Source organism: Varanus komodoensis, unplaced genomic scaffold (genome assembly GCF_004798865.1).
Source record: "Varanus komodoensis strain SLA01 unplaced genomic scaffold, ASM479886v1 scaffold9, whole genome shotgun sequence".
Taxonomy (NCBI): Eukaryota; Metazoa; Chordata; class Lepidosauria; order Squamata; family Varanidae; genus Varanus; species Varanus komodoensis.
In genome coordinates, this window is record NW_025336598.1 from 26,760,572 (window position 1) to 26,782,861 (window position 22,290).

Sequence of the window (22,290 nt, forward strand, 5' to 3'; positions counted from 1 at the left end):
GTTGATTTCAGTAGAACGCGGGAAGAGCAAAGTTGGTGTAGCTCCAATCCTATGTAAGTCGCATAATATTCTCTTATAATTTCTCCAGATAGAAGGGGGCTGGAGTAAACAGTGTGAGCATAACAGTGGACTATCTTTGTGGTCTCTGAAGCTATTGTAAGATATGTTGGTTTTGTGTTTATAATTGAGATGAACAGATGGTGAAGACTTCATTTAAAGCAGAACTGTATATCCATTAAAAAATATCTGCTGACAGTGTCTCTTCACTAATTGCATATACAGCACAATAACGCAGAAGAAAGAGTTTGAGCCTTTTCAGCCACTTACTATTTTAGGACAATAGTGGGGTCTTGTCAGGAAAAAAAATGTCCTCCAGGATAATAGATGCTGTTTTCCTATCTGTGCTGAAATGTACATAATATGAGCATGTTATATTATAGGAGACAGAGAGAAAGGTATTTGCCCACCATTCGGAGGTGGGTGGATAGTATTTGTAGCACCACCAAGAAAGCATTTGAAGTGACTTAAATCCAATTTTGTTTTCTGCCATTTTAAGCAAGAGTAACAGGACGGGAATGCCATACCCGGTGTGCACGGCACAGCTGCCCCCACCAGGGTGCCGGACGGAGAGCAGCCCCCCACCCGGTGCTGCCATTGGAGTGGTTTTGCCTGCCTGCCTGCGCCTTCACCACAGAGCAGGCAATGGGCACGCACATTCACTGGCCTCATCCCAGGAATCCTGGAATGAATCTTGGCCGATATCCCTGCTGTTATCCCCAGTGATCAGTAATGTGCTAGGGGGCTGGAGATAACAGCAGCAATACCTTTTTCCACTGGCCGGGAGGGGGCTTTGAGAGCAGATGGGGAACCTCCGCAAGCCAAATTAGTTTCATCGATCAGAGGTTCCCCATCCCTGGGTTAAATAAATTAAACCCTGCCTTTCTCAGACTCAGGAACACTGACCTAAAACAACTAAAAATATGTAGTGGTAACATGGAAAGAAACAGAGCAGCAACAATAATCAGAAGTTAAATCCTTACTGGGTGAGTGAGTCTCTGGTTCAGGGCCACAGCTTCTATTCCGTGGCCCAACTCACCATGCAGCAATCATGCTTTATTTATTTTAAGCTCATTTTGGAGCCACTGGGAACCTTTTATCAAGCCTAATAGCTTGGTCGGGGGATCATCCATCAGTCTCAGCTGTGGAGGAAAGCCTCTCGGAATGCATGCATAAAACGAAGTGAGCCATGCTGGTCTGGTAGAAGAAACCCCAGATCCATGCTCAGTGTACTCTCTCACCTGTTGAAGTAGTCTGGAGATCGCTGAAGCTTGCCTGCAATCTTCCACAGGATAAATATGTTCTTCGTCGTGTAGGGAACAGCAGCTCCGGACAGCACCTCATGAAGGGCGCTGTAAAGTCACGGAACGAAAGGAAGGCATTGGAGCAGGGCCCAAGCTGTAGAGCATGACTCATACAAGCAGAGGCTGCCTTTCACATTTTTTGTTTTGCAAACCTTGAATGCATTCATAGATCAGAGCCCTTGATGAGCATGTGGAATTAGCCCAGAAGCACGCTGGTGGCCACTGCCTTTGTTGCAAGATGAGCCGAATGTGCCGGAGCTGCCAGCTCACACACCCCTCAGGAGGTGGGCACAGGCAAGAGTAGGATGTAGATGTACCACGTGGTCCACTCCCGGACGTGACAAAAGTGCAGATAACTGTGTGGTGAGAGCCTTCATCTCCACACAAGGGGGCAGGTCTACACAATAACTGCAACAAGTAAAAGAAATCCCTAAATGCACTAAAGGGATTGTGTGTTGCCATTTTCTTTTGATCCACTTGCTGCTTTACATTACTGCTCAATCAGTGGAGGCCAGGAGACTGTTTTTGTGGGCAGCCAAAGCTGCTTAACTGAAGCATTCGTAGGCTAAGTAAGGATTTGGCTAATTTAACAAGCAAAGAATGATACGATGGATATTTGTGATTGGCAATGGCCTTCCTATATTTTTGCTGTTTGGTTGCTTTTACATGATTAGTCTTCTTTCTACCACAGATTTTAGGAATGGTGGCAGCAGTATGTAAAGGCCCAGAATACCACCACAGACACTAATTTGAATATCATCTGGGAATAAAGCTGCCAGCTTCCCAGTCCAAAATCTGTGGCATCAGATGGTGGGCCTTTAACAAGTTTGAGTCCTGTTCAGCCATTTCCTGGATCACATCTGGAGCGAAAGTGTGTCGAGTGGCACAGGCGCACACAGACATCCTGTCTCCAGTGCTCCTGTGAGGCTGCACTCCAGTGGGTGAACAGGGACAAAGATGAAAAGGGTTGGTTCAAAATCCAAAAAATAACAGCATATTGTAACTTAAAGCTCTTGCTGCCCAGAACTAAGCCTTAAGACAGGTTTTCAGCCTTTCAGAAGAGGGGAAACAACTGCACAAAAGCAGAGAAACCATTAAACTATTAGTGATTGGGAGAAATGGGACAGTTCCAGGGGAAAGGGATGCAGCCCTCTGGAGAACCCCGAAGGCCAGGCTTGGTATCCAGTCCTTAGGTTCCCTACCCCATTTTTAGCATTTACATTTATCCTTACAGCAGTTAAAAGGTACTCTTGATTGGATAGTGCAAAATGTGGGCTATTGCAGCATTCCTGTTATAAAACAAGCCAAAATGAAACTGAGCACGATATGACAGCTGGGCGGTTTACAGAGCATGGATAAGACGCGTGTCCAATAACTTAAGTTTGGGGTAGCAAGCTTACCAACCTGAAGTGCCATGCAGCCTATGTTGACTTAGAAGCAAGAAACACACGTTCAGTGAATCCAACTGCTGCATGCGCATTGGACTGGCACCTTCATATGTAAGTGTAATTGCATGCCTATGGCAGTGGGGGAAGCCTCTGATTCTGGCCTTTCTGTACAAAAATTTCCTAACCTGTGAAAAGAAACATTCAGGGTGTAAAAAAAAACCCCTCAACTAGTTGGCAGGGCTAATTGAAAACTGTTTGGAAATACAAATAATACATGGGAGGGCATAGACTGGAAGAAAGTCAGGCTGGGAGCGAAAGGACCTCACAATATCACCAACTTTTAAAAACATTCATTTGGCTAATTTGCATCACATAATACAGAAAGGAGTGCTTGATTTTAAGATGCAGTTGTAGTGATTGATTATTATATTTGTAGCATATAGGGATAAATAATTGCTGAGAAGGAGTATAGGAAATATTTTCCTGTGAATGCAATAATGTGCAAGTCATGTGAAGCACAGTTCAAAATACCAACACACCAACATACCATGAAAGCATTTGAATAATGAATAACCATACTTAAATTCTTGATTCTAAAGAAAGCAAAAGCCAAGTGTAGCCACACATATACCCTGCACGTTAAAAAGCCAAGTCTGATACACTCAGAACAATGATGAGTAAGGTCCCATGGCAAGAGAAAAGGAGTCCAGGATGGGTGAACATTTTTTAAAAAAGAAATTCTGAAGGTACAATTGCAAACAACTCCAACAAGAAAAAAGGTGGAAGACAACAGAGAAAGCTAGTGTAGTTTCACAAAAAGCTTAGTGATGAGCTGAAAACAAAAAGGAAGTGGAATGAAGGCCAGGCTGCAGAGGAAGAGTATGGGCAGGTAGCTGATGGGAGGAAGGGGTCCTGCTGGCAGTGGCTATTTTTGGCCACACATACTTCAAAACTGCATTTAACGTAATATAGTTTGGCCTTCACGGGATCCCCTTGGAAAGTCACATGCCCTCTCAGCCTAACCTCACAGAGCCTAACCTTTTCATGGGGATAATATAGGGATGGGCTGGAGAAAACCCTGGAGATCATGCCGGTCTCTTCAAAGGAAGAATCGTCTGGAAGTGGAAAACATCATCACGTGAACCATAATAACACAAAAGATTGATCTGCATTAGGGAAATAACATCGACTAAACTTTAGATAAGATATTCAACATATGGATTTTTGTTCCCTTTCTGAAGGTGATATTCCTGATTTATTTAGCGAGGATGAGTTGGATAGCATCATTTCTTCGACAAGGACGGAACTACGGGGGCTTGGCCAAGCTGATTCAAAAGAGAACTGCTGGCAATTTTTTATTGACCGTATTCGTCGGCAGCTAAAGGTACAGATGGAAAATGAGTATAATGGAAAACATTCAGTATATAATCACTGCTGTAGGATGAGGTGTACAGAATGAATTCTCACAATAAACACTGTTTTGTGAGAAATTATCAATATATTGATTTTTTAATATACAGAATCTAGTTATCGGATGTTGAAAGAATATCCTATCCTTTTAATCTTTGCAGTAATTGTAAAACAAAAATGAAGTATGGAAGCTCAATTTGGATCTTAGCATTGTATCTCATTTTTTACTGATGTAGAAACCTGCAAGCCTGCATCTCACAGAAGACATAATAATAATTATCATTGATTTTGTGTTGTTGTTTAAAGGAAAATTTAGTAGCTTCTACAGTTGTAAGTCATTTGGCAGAGATGTAAAGGCAATTACTGAGCTGAGAGCATCTAACGTGTAATTTTTCATATATGAATAGTTCCACTGAATTATTATTCTAGACTATTCATATGAATAAAACTGTCCAAAGAGTTAGCTGGTTGCTGTAAAAACAACAGAGTTCTGCAGCTCATAAAAACATTAACACGTTTATTTAAACTGTTGTAAACTGCCCAGAAGCCTTGGTTGTTGGGAAAGGCAGGAGTTGAATGAATAAACTTCTGTGGATTCGAATTGATTTACTCACATTCAAGAAGGGGTGTGTGTGTGTGTGTGTGTGAGAGAGAGAGAGAGAGAGAGAGAGAGAGATGGCTGTAGGGGAAAGAAATGAAAATGTAAACAGGGGATTCAAAGGACTGTGGAATATGCAAAGTGCAGCTTGAAACTATCCCAGGGGGCAGATCAGTGGGAATGCCTGCAAGCCTCCAAAGTCAGAGGACTGAGGGCAGCCTGTGCAGGGCAGGAGAAGGCAAAAATCGCATCCTCAGTCCTCCTCAGCCAGTTCCGGCCATCTGGCCGTGGCACTTCAGAAGGAGAGGGATGGACGCTGGATAGCTGTCAGGATGCTGTGTCTTTGAGCCCCCCTGGCCACATCTGCTCCCCACCCTCTGGAATGCCCCTTCCTCCCTTCTCTGCAGTTGCTGCTTTCAGCTTGGAGAAGCAGCCACTGGGGCTCTTCCTATACCAGCTCAGCTACAGGATTCCTGGCTTTGCTATTTCAACCCTGTGACCTCCAGGCAGGCCACGTATGCCTTGCCCAAAAGAGGACATGTTTGTTTAAAAAAAAAGAGGTGAACATTTTCATAACACTTGTATATACTGATGATGATAATAATATGATTACAATAATAGTTACAATTACAATTACAATCTACACAGTATGTATATGAGATGCTAATTTTAAAAATGGGTATGGCAATTTAGTACAAAGAGAACTTCCGTAGTGGCCCGGAGGAGGGCCTTCTCTGCGGTGGCACCCCACCTATGGAATGCGCTCCCCAGAGAGGTCCACCTGGCGCCGTTGTTATTTGTTTTTCGGCGCCAGGCCAAGACCTTTTTATTTAAAACTCATTTTAAGTTCATTGATTCATTGAACTTGATTATTTGTAGGATTTTATTTTTTTTAAGCCGAGATGCACCGGGTTTTAATATTTTTATTGTATAATTTTGTTCTTGCTGTGAGCCGCCCCGAGGCTTTGTTATGATGGGGGCGGCATAAAAATGTTTTAAATGAATAAATAGTGGGGGAAACCATGCCCCAGCAACATTGGTGCTTGCCAATGGGCTGGCAGAATGCCCCTGTGCTCTCTTCTCTCTTATCTTTAAGCTGGACTTGGACAAGAGAAGGCACCTTTGAACAAAAAACTGTTCTCTGACAGCTATTGAAATCAAGACCACATAGGACACATGGCCACCCTAGACTGACCTCTAGTCCACAAAAAATTGATGTGATAATACATCTGTTAGTTTTTAAGTGGCTTCAGAACACTTGACTATTTTTGCAGCAACAGGCTAACATGATCCCATAATAAATAGCCAGATAGTCATCTCCATCATGCAGATTGCTCTGTACATAAAGTAGATCCGAATGAGACTTGGACCCGTAAGCAAGAAAGCATAAAACACACGTGCCTGGTTTGCATGGACAAGGATCGCTTCCAAGTCAATGATCACTAAAACGGTTGGAAAGTCTGGCATGACTTGCGGCAGAGTTGCCATGTACAAATAAAGCTAGTCACTCAAACCTCCAGTTTTAGAGGGAATAAAGGCAAGCTAGAGTAGGTTTAGAAGTGCAAATCACCTTATTAGTCCTTTTGTATGAATCCTCAAAGGAGACTGATCATCTTGAACTACAAGCACTCGCAAAGACATGAGATATGCTTACTTGCTCCCATACGGGCGACAGGGCACATGTTGCTTGTTGCAGAGGTAATGGAAGAAGGGGCAGAGCAGGAAAAAGGAACTATAGGACAGCAAGGGACGTGAAGGGAACAAGTGGCTCTTGATAACACACGTACTATTGCCCCTAGTTTCTGGAAGCCTGCTCCTATTATAAAACAAAAACAATCTTAGGTGTCCTAATATCAATCTAATTAACATTCAGACTAATTGGATTCTTCACCATGCCAATAAAGGTGTTTATGATTTGGATGCCAGAGTGTTGATGAATACATACATGGTTTCTTCCTTTGCAGAATTTGTCTGAATATTCCCCATTATACCTGGAAAAATAGAACAGGTCCAACTTTGTTTTTATTATACATTAGAAAAGAAAAAATAACTATTTAAAGAAGCGAGGAAGTGCTGCTTCTTTATCTACTTCACAGCAATATTTAACTCTTAAGAAAAACACCCTCATTTATATGTTAGTAGTTAAGGTTTACTTCTAAAGTATGTTGTTGTTGTTAGTCGCGAAGTCGTGTCCGACCCATCGCGACCCCACAGACAACATTCCTCCAGGCCTTCCTGTCCTCCACCATCCCCCGGAGTCCACCTAAGCTCACACCAACTGCCTCAGTGACTCCATCTATTTATTTATTAAATAAATTTAATTTTATTTATTTATACAAATAAATCAATTAAAATACTATAAATTAACAATGTAAAACAAGTTAACAATATAAAATAAGTCTAGCCACCTCATCCTCTGCCGTCCCCTTCTTCTTTTGCCATCCATTGTTCCCAACATTAGGCTCTTCTCCAGGGAGTCCTTCCTTCTCATTAGGTGGCCAAAGTATTTGAGTTTCATCTTCAGTATTTGACCTTCTAAAGAGCAGTCAGGGTTGATCTCCTCTAGGACTGACCGGTTTGATCGCCTTGCAGTCCAAGGGACTCGCAGGAGTCTCCTCCAGCACCACAATTCAAAGGCCTCGATCCTTTGGCACTCAGCCTTCCTTATGGTCCAGCTTTTACAGCCATACATTGCAAATGGGAAAACCGTAGCCTTGACTATACGCACTTTTCTCTGCTTTTTAGTATGCTGTCTAGATTTGCCATAGCTTTCCTCCCCAGGAGCAAGCGTCTTTTAATTTCTTGGCTGCAGTCCCCATCTGTGGTGATCTTGGAGCACAGGAAAATAAAATCTGTCACTACCTCCATTTGTTCCCGATCTCTTTGCCAGGAAGTGAGAGAACCAGATGCCATGATCTTAGTTTTCTTAATGTTGAGTTTCAAGCCAACTTTTGCGCTTCCTCTTTCACCCACTCTTTAGTTCCTCTTCACTTTCTGTCATGAGAGTGGTATCATCTGTATATCTGAGGTTGTTGATATTTCTCCCAGCTATCTTAATTCCAACTGATGATTCATCCAGCCCCGCCTTTCTCATGATGTGCTCTGCATATAAGTTAAATAGGCAGGGCGACAGTATACAGCCTTGCTGAACTCCTTTCTCAATTTTGAACCAATCAGTGGTTCCATGTCCAGTTCTCACTGTTGCTTCTTGACCCGCATATAGGTTTCTCAAGAGACAAATAAGATGGTCTGGTACTCCCATCTCTTTAAGAACTTGCCACAATTTGTTGTGATCCACACAATCAAAGGCCTTTGCATAGTCAATGAAGCCAGAAGTAGATGTTTTTCTGGAACTGCCTAGCTTTCTCCATGATCCAGCATATGTTGGCAATTTGATCTCTAGTTCCTCTCCCTCTTCGAAATCCTGCCTGTACTTCTGGTAGTTCTCGGTCCACATACTGCTGGAGCCTAGCTTGTAGGATTTTGCTAGCATGTGAAATGAGTACAATGGTGCGGTAGTTTGAACATTCTTTGGCATTGCCCTTCTTTGGGATTGGAATGTAAACTGACCTTTTCCAATTCTGCGGCCACTGTTGAGGTTTCCAAATTTGCTGGCATATTGAGTATAGCACATTTACTGCATCATCTTTTAAGATTTTGAATAGCTCAGTTGGAATACTGTCACCTCCACTAGCTTTGTTGTTCTCAGACTTCCTAAGGCCCATTTGACTTCACATTCCAGGATGTCTGGCTCAAGGTCAGTGACCACCGCATCGTGGTTATCAGGGACATTAAGCTCTTTCTTGTATAGTTCTTCTGTGTAATCTTGCCACCTCTTCTTAATCTCTTCTGCCTCTGTTAGGTCCCGGCCATTTTGGTCCTTTATCACACCCATCTTTGCATGAAATGTTCCCTTCATATCTCCAATTTTCTTGAAGAGATATCTGGTCCTCCCTATTCTATTGTTTTCTTCTATTTCTTTGCACTGTTCATTTAAGAAGGCATTCTTATCTCTTCTAGCTATTCTCTGGAATTCTGCATTCAATTGGGTGTATCTTTCTCTTTCTTCCTTGCCTTTCGCTTCCCTTCTTTCCTCAGCTATTTGTAAAGCTTCCTCAGACAGCCATTTTGCTTTCTTGCATTTCTTTTTCTTTGGAATGGCTTTAGTTGCTACCTCTTGTACAATGTTGCGAACCTCTGTCCATAGTTCTTCAGGCACTCTGTCTATCAGATCTAATTCCTTAAATCTATTTGTCACCTCTACTGTATTTTCATCAGGGATATGATTTAGGTCATACCTGAGTGGCCTAGTGCTTTCCCTTACTTTCTTCAATTTAAGCATAAATTTTGCAACCAGAAGCTCATGATCTGAGCCACAGTCAGCTCCTGGTCTAGTTTTTACTGACTGTATAGAGCTTCTCCATCTTTGGCTGCAGAGCACATAGTCAATCTGATTTCTGTGTTGACCGTCCATGTGTAGAGTCGTCTCTTGGATTGTTGGAAAAGAGTGTTTGCTATGACCATCGTATTCTCTTGACAAAATTCTACCAGCCTGTGCCCTGCTTCATTTTGTACTCCAAGGCCAAACTTGCCTGTTATCCCAGTTATCTTTTTGCTTCCTACTTTAGCATTCCAATCCCCCACGATGATAAGGACATCATTTTTTGGTGTTAATTCTAGAAGGTGTTATAGGCCTTCATAGAACCGGTCAACTTCAGCCTCTTCAGCACCAGTGGTTGGGGCATAAACTATGACAATTGTGATGTTGAATGGTTTTCCTTGGATTCGAACTGAGATCATTCTGTCATTTTGGAGGTTGTGTCCCAGAACTGCTTTTCCTACTCTTTTATTGACTATGAAGGCTAGTCCATTTCTTCTGAGGGATTCTTGCCCGCAGTAGTATACCTGATGGTCATCCGAATTAAATTCACCCATTCCTGTCCATTTTTGTTCACTGATTCCTAAGATGTCGATGTTCAGTCTTGTCATCTCTTGTTTGACCACATCCAGCTTGCCTTGATTCATGGATCTTACATTCCAGGTTCCTATGGAGTAAAGATCTTTGCAGCATCAGTCTTTCCTTTCCCCACCAGATATATCTGCAACTGGGTGTCCTTTCGGCTTTGACCCAGTCACTTCATTCTTTCTGGCGCTACTAGTACTAGCCCTCCGCTCTTCCCCAGTAGCACATTGGACACCTTCCGACCTGAGGGGCTCATCATCTGGCGTCATATCTTTTTGCCTTTTGGTAGTGTCCATGGCAAAGATGCTGGAGTGGGTTGCCATTTCCTTCTCCAGTGGATCACGTTTTGTCAGAGCTCTCTGCTATGACCTGTCCGTCTTGGGGATCCTGCATGGCATAGCTCATAGCTTCATTGAGCTACGCAAGCCCCTTCGCCATGACAAGGCAGTGATCAATGAAGGAGTTCTAAAGTATATGAAGTATTTAATTAATTCTAAGAATTCATATGATATTTCCAAGACTAAAGAGGTCGGTAGTTGGGTATCATTTTAGCTAGATAGTTCCTTTGCCTTTATGTTAAAGCAGAAAGTAGCAAAGAGAAAGAGTTCGGGTGAATAAACTGTGTTGCACAGCATTGACCAAATCCACTTTTTAGTGTTTGCCAGTGGGGACTTAGCATTTGAAAGCAGTCCTCATTTTTGCACTGTCACAAAGCAAAAAATCTCTTGTATGTTGCACATGACCCTAGCAAACAGATCCAAGTTTGTCAGCAGTGGAGGCATGATAGCAAAAGACATAGAAAAGCCTCCTCAGTGGCTGCTCCTAGCCTGAAGAATTCTCTTGCAAGGAAGGTTTGGATGTGCCCCTCTCTCTTAAGCATCAGCTGGCCAAACTGTTTTTCTTCTGTCGGGCCTTTATCCCTTTACATTAAGCCATTTTAATAGGCTGGTACCCTGTTTTTAGCTTTTATCTCCTGCTTCTGTCTCTGGAATTAAAGGGACTGTATAATTTGTTTTTATGTGCTCTGCAGGCAAATGTGTTTTAATGTTTGCAAGCATCTCTGTGTGTCGTCACCACATTTGAGCTGTCAGGATTTGTAAATGAAATCATAAAATGTCATCATCCAGGGCCATGTCAAAACTTCCTTGGAGCATAATGTGCCCTGTAGGACTACATTCATGTTTTGCTGCTTGAGGTACATCCAGCGCACCCTGGTTCGCTCGCAGATCTTATATCACCATTATGACCTTGCTACTTCCTTTCAGACCTTCTCCAAAGGTCTGATCAATACCTTCTGCTTCTCCATTCTTCTGATGATGGATAGCCTTGGTAGCTCTTTAATCTTTATTGGTCTTCAATCAAATTCTTCATGGTGACCTTCGGGTTTGGATTCCTATTGGTTACTCTGGAAAATTTCCTTTTAAGAAATAAGGAGTATCTAAGGAAACTGTTCGTTTTTATCATCAGTGAATCAGAACCCCATGTCCTTTACATTTGTGTTTTATAGCCACTAACATTAAAATGGTGTTTGACATGATTTTCTGAAACCTTCTTTGATGTTAAGTTTTCCAGAGTTTATATCCTTTGATTAATCTGCTGTACCATTCTGGTTCTAGTAAACCCTTAGTAAACTTTACACACATAAGGAATTATTGCACATAATTTTTATTTATGATATATTTATGGCTAATGCAATAACATGTTTTGATCCACACATTTAGATATGATTGACATTGGCATGGCAGCTACTGCCATCTCAAAAACAAGAAAATAGTATAATAATGATTCATAATATATTGCTGTCAACACAAAGGGTGATTCTTTACTAGTGTCGTCATGGCAGGTATTGGACAATAAATGTTGAATTGCTGGAGCCAGCCAGAGTGCCTTTTGTGCCATCTCCCTGGCTAATGCTTTATAGGGCCAAATTAGAAATGCACATAGCTGCCAGTGGAGAATTCCCTCTTATCAAGTTTGGAGGCATGTAGAACAGGTATTCTGGTTTTGCTTTTTTGATGAGGTTATGATAGGGGAGAGGTTAAAGTCACCTTCCCAGCTTGCTATTATCTCAACAATTCTCTCTCTCTCTCTCTCTCTCTCTCTCTCTCACACACACACACACACACACACACACCTGGCAGCTATTTGCTAGCTATTTGCATCTTTTAAAAAAGTGTGTTAAATGTAAAAGTGCATGTTAGAAGGGGAGACACATTTAAGATCATAAATATCTGGCCCTAAGATATTCTGGATGTGGGTTGTAGGCATAATAAATGACGAGCTAGAAGGAGCTGGGGCCTGCGGGTCTCTTTAAGGCACAGTGCTGTGAGGTTGGGCACCGATCATTTCATGCTTTCTGAGGAACTGGTTTATAATGGTCTAAGCACTTCATGAGCCAAAGCATGTAGATTTAAAGCAATGTTACTGATATTGGGTTTGAGTGATAGAGGGGTCATAACGTGTTTAAGGTAATAAGCTAGCCAAAGTTAAGCTTTTTTATTAGCAGCCAACACAGTATAGTAACGAGGGGGCTGGACTGGGATTCAGGAGATCCAGGTTCTAGTCCCCACTCAGCTAGGAAGCTCACTGGGTAATCTTGGGCCAATCTCTGACTTAGTCTGATCTACCTCACAGAGTTGTTGTGATATGGAGAGGAGAAGGACCGTGTAAGTTGCCTTGAATAGCTTGTGAGAGGAGAAAAAGGCGGGACAAAAATGTAGGGTTGAGGATGATGATGATGATGATGATGATGATGATGATTCCCATATATTTCAGTAAGAGAAATAGGTGTTCAAAATATGTTATGCATTATTTCATGGCAATCCTTACAACAACCCTGTTGGGTAAGTCAGCATAGTTATTACCCACATAGCCTATAAGATGGGGAAGGAACGGGGACACTGGCTGAGAATGGCTTACCCAAGGCTACCAGTCAGTTCTCGACAGAAGTGAGATTCAGACACGGGGCTTCGTAGCCCAGGCAGAGCCACTCTGCTGCAACAGCTCTTTCATACTTGCATCAGGGCCGCTATTGAAATCAGTGTGGCTTTAACCGGATTGTGCCCCCAGATGAGCATGCTCTTAGCCATTAGCAGGTTCTGCTGTTCCAGTGCAGGCTGAACACTGAAAATACTGAATGAATTGTTAAGTGCACAGCTGGGAATAGGAAAGTGTTGAATGGACTGATTTAAGGAACCACATTTTAAAGTTTTACTTGGAGTACCCCACTAATTAATTATATGAATAGTGCTATTAGTCTTCTCAAATTAATTTGGAGCCTATTCCTTATGCAAGGCTCTCTCATGGAAAGCTCTTCTCGCCTTCCTAGGTCGTGTTGTGCTTCTCCCCGGTGGGTTTCACCCTCAGAACAAGAGCGAGGAAGTTTCCGGCCCTGGTGAACTGCACCGCAATTGACTGGGTCTGTCCTTGGCCGCTGGTGGCCCTCCAAACAGTTAGTGCCAGCTTCATTGACAAGATGGATTTACTTGCTGTAAGTACAATTTGCTTTGCTCCAGGGGCTGGTTTGTTCCCTGCCGAAATGACCTGCCTTGCAGACCCAGCCACTTTTTGCCAGTGCAGAAGCACACAGATCGACCCTCACGGCTCTTACCGAAAATAATGTTTACTGCTGTATCTTCAGTAGTTCTTCACTTTATCTCTCTATCCATCCACATTCATATACTGTGACTCACACTTTCTTTTCCAAACAATGGCATATCCAGACAACTAATAGGAAGCCAATTTAAAATTGCAGGAAAAGCACACGCTACGGTAAGAAAGATTAAAGCAAATTTGTAAAGATAAAAGCAAAAGTGATTGTCTGATTTTTATGCTGAAAGCATGGTAAAATAGGAATGTTTCTGTGAAGTGCCAACACTGCATCCATAGCAAAGCTCAGACCCAAACTGTGAAGGATCCCAACATCCCATAAGGCCGAGCTTCACAGAGGCTCACAAGAAAGAATGACTGGTCAGGCATGAACTGAGTCCCCAGCAGTTGTGGAACAAATACGTTATTTCACCTGCCTTACACAGGTAATACTGCCTTGCCTTGCATATGGATGGATCCCCAGTCCATACTTCACTTCTGTCACAAACGTGCTCCCTTTAACATACTAAGCTACAACTGCCAATGAATTATTTACGTGGTCTGAATGACCAAGGTTATAGTTTTTGTACTGGGTTGGCCATGGATGTATCTCCAAAGAAGAGAATATGCATCACCAGAGAGAACATTGAATTGCATGGCATTGCATTGACTAATGTGTATTGGTAGAATATAAATAGGTAATATATATAGGTAAGAAATCCATGTTATCACAGTAGGGAAGACTGATGAGCTGTGTGGGTCCCGCTTGGTTTACTGTCCAGATGCAAGCCAAAGATGGGCGGCTTCGGGGCCCTTTCCAGATTCTCTTCTCTTGTTACAGCACAGCTGAACTTGAACCAATCAGCCCATCCCAGAGAGCGCCTTCTCAGAGAGCGCTGTCCTCCGCTGTAGCGCTAGAGAAGGCAGCCTAGTTTACCATTTGCAAACCGCCTGTCTCTCAAGAAGGAACCAGAATGGAGTTCTGAGGCTTTCAGTAATTGTGACAAGTCACCGAGACCTGGATGAGAGCAAACGTCGCAAAATTGAGAAGTCTCTGGTGTGTGATGGTAGAACTCAACCAATAGGGCTAGTTAGGCAAACCCAGCACTTTGGAGCCTGTGAGCGTTCTCCAGCCCAGCGTGAGCCAAGCTAGAATCAAACTGCTATTACCTTGTAAATGAGGCAAAAGCAGACTGTTGCCTAACGATAATATTAAACCGTAAAAATCTTTCCATCCACCTAGGTCTAACCTGATGAATTTGCTTCCCCCGAAAAAGCAGAATGAATGGCAGTCACTCCCCATTAAATGCAATTCCTCATCCCTATGGGAAAAGTTTACTTATTCCTAGTACCATATTTTTCAGTAGCATTAACATCCTGAAAATAGAGCAATTATCCTTAAATTATAGAGCTAAATATTGTGTCACAGTTACAGAGAAAGTGGTATTGTTACGTACTACTATGAGAATTTTTTTGCTTCATAAAAGCTACATTTGCAGCTTTTCAGTCTCAGCAAGGTTTCTTTTGTCAACAAGCTACCCTTTCAACTAAATTAAGTAATAGTTTTCGTGCTGTATTTTGTACCGAGAGTGTGTGCATATGTGATGCATTATCCTTCAAAAAGATTTTTTAAATTTAGAACAGATTTTCTTATCTGCATATTAATGCTTTACAAATGATGACAAACAATGATATAATGAGCAGTTATGTCAGTCTCTGATTTTGTACTTAATTTCTAGTAATGTGGTTTAGCTAACTCCTTTCTATTAACTGCACATTTGCACATGATAATAACAGTAATGACAATTAAATAATGATTGACTTTCCCATCGGATATCAAAATTGTAAAAGTCCTTCAACGTGACTTGGAAAGCTGATATTGACTTGGTTCACACAACGCAATAAGCCGTGGTAGGTTAGAAGGCCTACACATGTTGGACGCACCCCAACATCTCTGTGCCTATCAGCCCCTGCACCCACAAGACGAGAGCTGGTCCCGTCGAACGTCCCAGCCTGAGGGTGTGTTCCTCATGTTTGGGCTCCCCAAACCTTCAGGAATAGATTTCTAGGGGCATGGGAGTTTCCAGTGGGTGGGAAGGGCAATGGCAAATCTGAGTGGAAACAGTAGTGCTTTCTGCTAAGATAAAGTCACCACTGGATACCACCCAGTAATGCTAGGCATGAATATAATACAATCAGTGCTTTTTTTGTAAAAAAAAAAAAAAAAAACTCACGTCTTGGGGTCACACTTTTACACAATGGTCGCCGCCGGCAGTAAGCACTCAGCATGCGACCACACGACCGATCCCAAGCCAAGCAGCGTCCCAAGCCGAGCAGCACCCGCACAATCAGCGCCGACAATCAGCGCTGACACACAAGCCGCCTGCAGGCACTATGTTAATGATTTTTGCCGCTGATCTGCTGTGCCCAACAGGGCGATTCACAATCACTTGGAAAAGTCCATCAAAAAAAGGTGCCGAAACGCCATTCCGGTGCGTTCTATGACAAAAAAAGCCCTGAATACAATCAATACAAAATGTTAGTAACGTTAAAGGAAAAAAAATAAAGATAACTGGAGAGGCTAAATTCTAGCCGCCCGTGAAAAGGTGAGCCATGCTGGATCCTGCTGAACATCCTCATCTCCATGCCACCGAGGCAAAGGCTCCAGGAGGAGGGCAACCCGGAGCAGGGCCTCTGCAGATGACCCCAGTGGCTAGGCAGATTATTGAGCCGGCAAAGCTTCTTAAGATACTCTCCTCCCAGGCCTTTTGTGGTCTTGCAGGTCAGAATGGGCAAAGGAACTGAAAGTCAGTGAAAAAAGCATCATAATATCAGAGACTTATGTCTGATGCTAAATGTGAATACTGCCAGCATGTGATTTAACAGGAAAAGCAGCCATGAGAGGGTGTCCAGGGCTACTTACATTACACTGGGCATGCATATTTCAATTCTAAGTACAGGGGTTCGGTTCTCAACCCCACTCTTCTAACACACTGCATTTTTGTGCTTTTAAAACCAACAAGAACGGCAAGAATAAATTTCCACCTGGACTTCATGCGTTTGCAATATGATACCAATGGATGATATAGAAATCCCTGATGCTGTACGTAATTGGTTAAATTTTGCATTCCATTTCTCCCCACTTTCCACTTCTGAGTAGTTCAAGAAACGCAAATATTTTATTTCACAATAAGCAAAGGTGATCGTTTTGTTGTTGTTTTAAAAACATTTGAAAATGAAGTAAATTTGAATCTGCTTCCAAGAGGGTATTTCTACCTTCCCCTGCTAGCAATTATATAGATGCAGAAAAAAAAATAATATTTGGATTTTAAAACTATCCACATTTTTAAAAAAGAGATTGGGACACAGGCAAGAAAGAACTTGGTACAAGAAATCAATCTGGGATTACTGAAAAGGCCTACACAAAACTCAGACACCCCTTTGCCACTCTAGCAGGAAGGAACAAAAAAGATGTACCTTAGGCTAGGAAAGAGCAAGCACAAACCACACCCATTCGACTTGGGTTCAGTAGCGATGATGGACAGTAGAAATGCACCTGAGACAGCAAATCATTAGCACTGAAAGCGCCATTCCCGGCTAGATTTCCTAGGATCATTTCTATACTACGAACTCAGATCAGGCAATTCTGCAATGGGGACCAAGCTATTCATTTACCTACCAGGAACAGTAAACCTTGCATATGCAGCTGAATCCCTGGCAGACACCTGAAAGAAAACACTGAGCCAGAAGGAATATCCTTTTGATGGAAAGGCACCACTGCAAACTCTGACAGATCTGCACCAGTGCCTGTGATTCCTTTAAGCACAGATGTTTGTTTTACACATACAGCCATTAAGACGAGGTCTTTTTTAACTCTACTTCTACCTACAACAGTGTGTGTTGAAAAGTCTAAATGTTGCACTTTAAGATACACCAAGGTACACTGATGACTTCAAACACTGGTCATTGCAGTGTGCTATGATGTCCAGTCAAAAGGCTAAAGACTTCCATGCACGGCTGCTTGCTATTAAGAAACAAAACTTCTGGCCATGTGCTTAAACTGGGTTCTCACAGGGGGCAAACCTGTGACTGACACTCAGGCTAACTGACTGCACGAGGCTTTCGAGGGGTTTGCAATGGGAAAACAAAGTAGGATATAAATTTATTTATTTATTAAAAGCTTTTCTAATCCATCCCCTATAAACGTCTCGGAACGGCTTGCAGTAAATGAATAGACTAAAGCAAACACCAAAGCATTTGACAGTTAAAATACTAAAACCCCAGTTAAAATTAATTAAACATTAAAATAGCAGGAAAATAAAAAGAGTTGTCTATAAATGTAATACAGTATTGAGTGCAGGCGCACATTTGCCCTCCAATACTGAAAAGGACTTGGAGGCAGGTTTAGCAGGAGCAGGAAAATGTCCCCTGTGCAAGAGCATTCAGTCCTGTAAGCACTCGCATTCAGCCCAAGCCCCTGCAGTTACCACCTCAGTGCGTGGGGCTGAATAGAAGCAGGTTTCTAAAGCCCCAGCCATATACCTTTTAAACCGGCCTCTCTCTGAAAGACGGTGGGTACAAAAATTTCATTTGAACAGACACACCCTTTTGTACCGTTGCAAAGCTTCCCTCCCTTCAGAAATTATTTTGCCGCAGGAAAGACTGTCCTTGTCTTCAGGAATCTGTACAAATAGGAAGCCGCCTTCTTTGCTCCTGCCCAACTCAGCATTCATTCCAGGGGTCCAGTCCCATGATTTTGCCTCAGTTTCAGCCTTCACTGGGTAACATTAGCTTAAATTGCAGTCCTGTAGAGGCCTACTTGCATGTAATCATGAACAGCATTGCAGCCTGATATATCAGAAGGTAAGATAACTCTTTTGTGCTGATTTTAAATCAGTTGACATCCGTTGGCCCAATTCCTTTTCAAGCAGTGTCAAGAGTTCCACTTAGGATACATTTAACTTACCGTTAAAGTATCGGGAGTTTTTTAAGCATTTAACTTATAGTGTGTATTAGTAGGAACTAAGTTGAGCAGAACCCATTAATGTCACAGTGATCGGTTACCAATGAAAATAAATAATTCATGATGAAGGGAATTAGTCTAATTAGCAGGCAGTTTGAGTCCTTTGATAAAACCCAGCTCTAATTCCGTGAAGGGCAGGAAGTGCTGTCATCAGTCAGCCCTGAAAAGATTAGCATCTATTATGAATGAGGTTAGACACCCTCGTGAAGTCATGTGTGTCCTGGAGACAAACTTAATATGTTCCAGAATAGGACACAGTTTGTCTCACCAACACATCATGAGTCCTACTGGGCTATTGTATGTAATAACAAGTAAAAGATCAGCGCGCTCTCCTATCATTCTCCCCCTGTCCATCAACCTGACAACTGTGCAAATACATTTTCCATGCAAAGCAGGGAATGTGCTTGGAATGCTTGTAAGGTTGCAGGAGGTGTCAGAGGAAATGTGTCTCCGCATTTCGAGGACTGAAAGACAAGCACACCCTGAATGCATCCAAATAGCGACAAGGTCTTTGAGATGAAGGAATGCAAAGTGCAGGTGATAATTTTGGTTTCCCCAAAGTGTATTGCAAAGTATAATGTTTAGCACACTTCCATTCCATCTTTCTTTTAAAGAGCTCACATATGCTCTTTATTCTCAATTTAATCTCACAGCAACCTGATAGAATGCATGTGACTTGGATGCATGGGCCAGGAGGTATTTAGTCTCTGATCTCACAATCTGAATCTCTTATGGCCAGCTCATAATCCTATTGTGGGAGTAGTATTATAAAAACATACATGATTCCATCGTTAATTGTTTTTCAGTGCCAGACCAAGACCTTTTTATTTAAAAGCTATTTTAATTGTTAACTTATGAATTGCATTTATGGGATTTTTAGGTATATGCTGAGATGCTTCTGGTTTTTTAACTCTAATTGTACAAATTGTTTATTTATGTTTATTTATTATTGTTGTAAGCCGCCCCGAGGCTTTTTGCAAATGGGGCGGCATAAAAATGGTTTAAATAAATAAATTTGTTTATAACTTCTCCACTTCCTAAACCTGGAAGGGGATGGAAAAACTACTATTAAGGAAAATTACTTCAGTCTGAGGAGAAGGCTTTTTTTGTGTGTATCTCAGCCCCCTTTTGCCATGAGTATTTTCATACTGATTTTTAAAACCTGTTGGTTACACCCTTATTTTGAATTCTTTATGTTTAAGGCTTTTACCCTAAAATGCTTTAAATAAAACAAAAAAGTTAACTCATGAAAGCCTCCATTGACTCAGTTCAGGATTGCTACAGAATCCTCATATCTGAAGCGTACATGCCGATAATGCAGCATCAGCTGTGTTTCCATTTTTACTTATGAGCTTTTTTCAAATTACATGTTTCCATCTTCTAGTTTGATACGCTAATGAAAAAAAATCCCACTCTTTTGAGTTATTGTATTGCCTGTCTTTGTTGTAGAAAATTTATTTCTCCTTTCAGTTATGCTAATTTTTAGTAGACAACAAAGACTTTTGGGAGTATTTCATCTTTTTCCCCCTCTGAAATGATTAACATACAAGATATGTACTCAGCACCAGAGATTCTGGGTGGGAGATTATATTCAGAGGTTTGAACAGCACTTAACGGACTAACAATTGTTACTAAGCAATCTTGCTATTTAAAAGTAGATTTTAAAAGGTAACAACAATAAATTGCTAATAATACTTTGGATGATGTGCACTGATTTAAACTATTAAAATAAAGTGGATAAGATTAGTGTAGTCAACTCAGAACTGATATGAATAGAAACAGATTAATCTAGAATAAGTACATGTAACACGCTCTGGAGGCATTCCATTTAGTGATCTTTGGTGGAGATGTTGTGAGCACTGAAAGAGGCATGTTTGCATATGCAAATACCACTCCTGATAATTCTTTAATATGATCTAGGTAAATCCAGTTCTTCTTGCTGGAAGAAAGGCTGTGACTTGGTTCAAACTGCACTCAAATGTTTGCAACACAGGCTCTCATGTTCTCTGAACCCAGCTTGCACTAACAAGCCACGACTTGTTAACTACAAACAACCCATAAAGAGTGCCCATGGTTTGTTGCTAGATGGTGTGCTGTAAGATGCTTACCATGGTTTGTCATCTCAGCTGGATTCAGGCAACATGATAATCCACATTTCAACAGTAACAACACATGCCTCAACAAGAACTCACATTCAACCCACACTCAGCCCAGGATTATTGTGGGTTACGGTGTTGTGTGAGCCCAGTCTGTATTTGTTCCAACCCTGCATACTGCCTCTGTCTTTCTTTTCTGTTACCTGAAAATAAACAAACTTAGCATTGGCAGGAAAAGGAAAAAGACTAGCAGAATCCCCACTCAGGAAGTTTGTTTGTTTGTTTGAGACTTTTATATCCTGCCCTTTACAAAGTCTCAAAATGGAATTAGAAATACTGAGTCTAGCATCCCAGTGGGGAAGTGCTGCTTTGTGTGCTCTTGTCACCCAGGACAAGGCCTCCAGGTGCCTTACAGGTGGGAAAAAGAAGCTTTCCTCCTATATCCACATGTACTGGCTGTCCCCTCTCTGGAAAAGACCTCAGCCACTGATGCCACTGCATTTTCCTTTCCAAGCCCGAAGTTCAGTTTATTCACCTCTGAGAACGGAGGCGAAGCTGCTCCGTTTTGTGCAGTAGTCGCTACAACACTGGACTTCCAGGTTTTCAGCAAGGAACCTTCGCATCCCAACCTGAAGATGTTGGGAATTCAGTCCAGGAACTTCTGCACGCACAGCATGGCTTTTTACAACCAGGCTGCAACCTCTCCTGAAGGCGACAGGGGCTACTGTGAGAGTAGAATGGATTTTCTGAAAGCCCTCCAAGGGCTTTGTGTTCGCTTGAAAGACGTGCAGAGCCTTGACCCCTCCGAGGGCAATCTGAGGTGCTTGTGAATCCCTAATCTTCAGCAGCAGAAGATTCAGCTGCCAGTTCAAATCGCAGCATGTTGTAATTGTGTGACAGTTATTTCTATATTAGCATTTTCATCCTTTAAGTAAAGATTTGCGCATGTTTTACTCCTAGTCTGCTGCTTCATGGGTTTTGTCATTTTAAGACCTGCACAAGCACTTGTGCTTGTGTCTGCATGCTTTGCTAATGAGCTGCCCTAACAGAATTTAAGTACTGCAGGAATACAAAGGTTACTCTGAAGAACTGGATCAAAATGTTTAGAATTCAGTATGGTGTATACAAAAAAGTGGTAAGAGCCATGGATGTGGTCCAGAAGGGGTTAGACAATTAAGCTGTGTGCTGGTCATAATTTTTAAGGAAAGAGGTAAACAGCTCTGTGTGTGTGTGTATAAAAGAAGCAATTGTTTCAACTTGACCAGTTTTAAACTGTAGATCAGATTCTTTTTAGCTGATACCAGTCAGGTTTTTGTCATGTACATCAATCAGGAACTGCAACAAGTTTTAGGTGGTTATTACTTTAGGATATAAAATCAAATTAATAAGTAAAACTTTGCTGGGCACAGACCATTTTTAAAATGCCTGCCATTTGCAGATGAAGAGTGCATGCAGAAATTCTCTAGGCAAGGCTTTGTACTTAGTTTCCAGTTCTGAGACGGGATCCTTACCAAACAGCAAAAATGTCCAAAATCTAGTGCACAGAGCAGAGTCCAGTTGTGTTGTTCCAGTAGCACCTGTGCAGTGCATTGTGCAACTGCTTGTGCTTCCCATATGGGCAACCAGTTGTGCAAAAGTGCAATGGGCACTGTTTGTGCAGCAGAAAAGTTTGGCAGAGCTCCACTAGCAGCACTTGAGTCTGCGGAATGACCCTGTTGGACACTGACCATAGCAAGTAAACTGCGGCTCACGCATTGTTTGCCCCACCTCTCATGTGCCCTTTCACCTGCCCTTGGCAATGCAGGGAGCCAGTTCCAGAGTCCAGGGCCTCATCTGTTGGGGCCTAATTGCTGGCGGTAATTC

General features: G+C 42.1%; 1 protein-coding gene across 1 annotated transcript in view; it reads left to right on the forward strand.

The window, feature by feature from the left end:
* LOC123016996 (dynein axonemal heavy chain 11-like) overlaps positions 1 to 22,290 on the forward strand; it is a 198,224-nt gene that overhangs the window by 102,303 nt on the left and 73,631 nt on the right. Inside the window, exons 35-36 of the mRNA XM_044417936.1 lie at positions 3,991 to 4,133; positions 13,049 to 13,210. Of these exons, the coding sequence (XP_044273871.1) occupies positions 3,991 to 4,133; positions 13,049 to 13,210 (305 nt within the window). The remainder of the gene's footprint in view (positions 1 to 3,990; positions 4,134 to 13,048; positions 13,211 to 22,290) is intronic.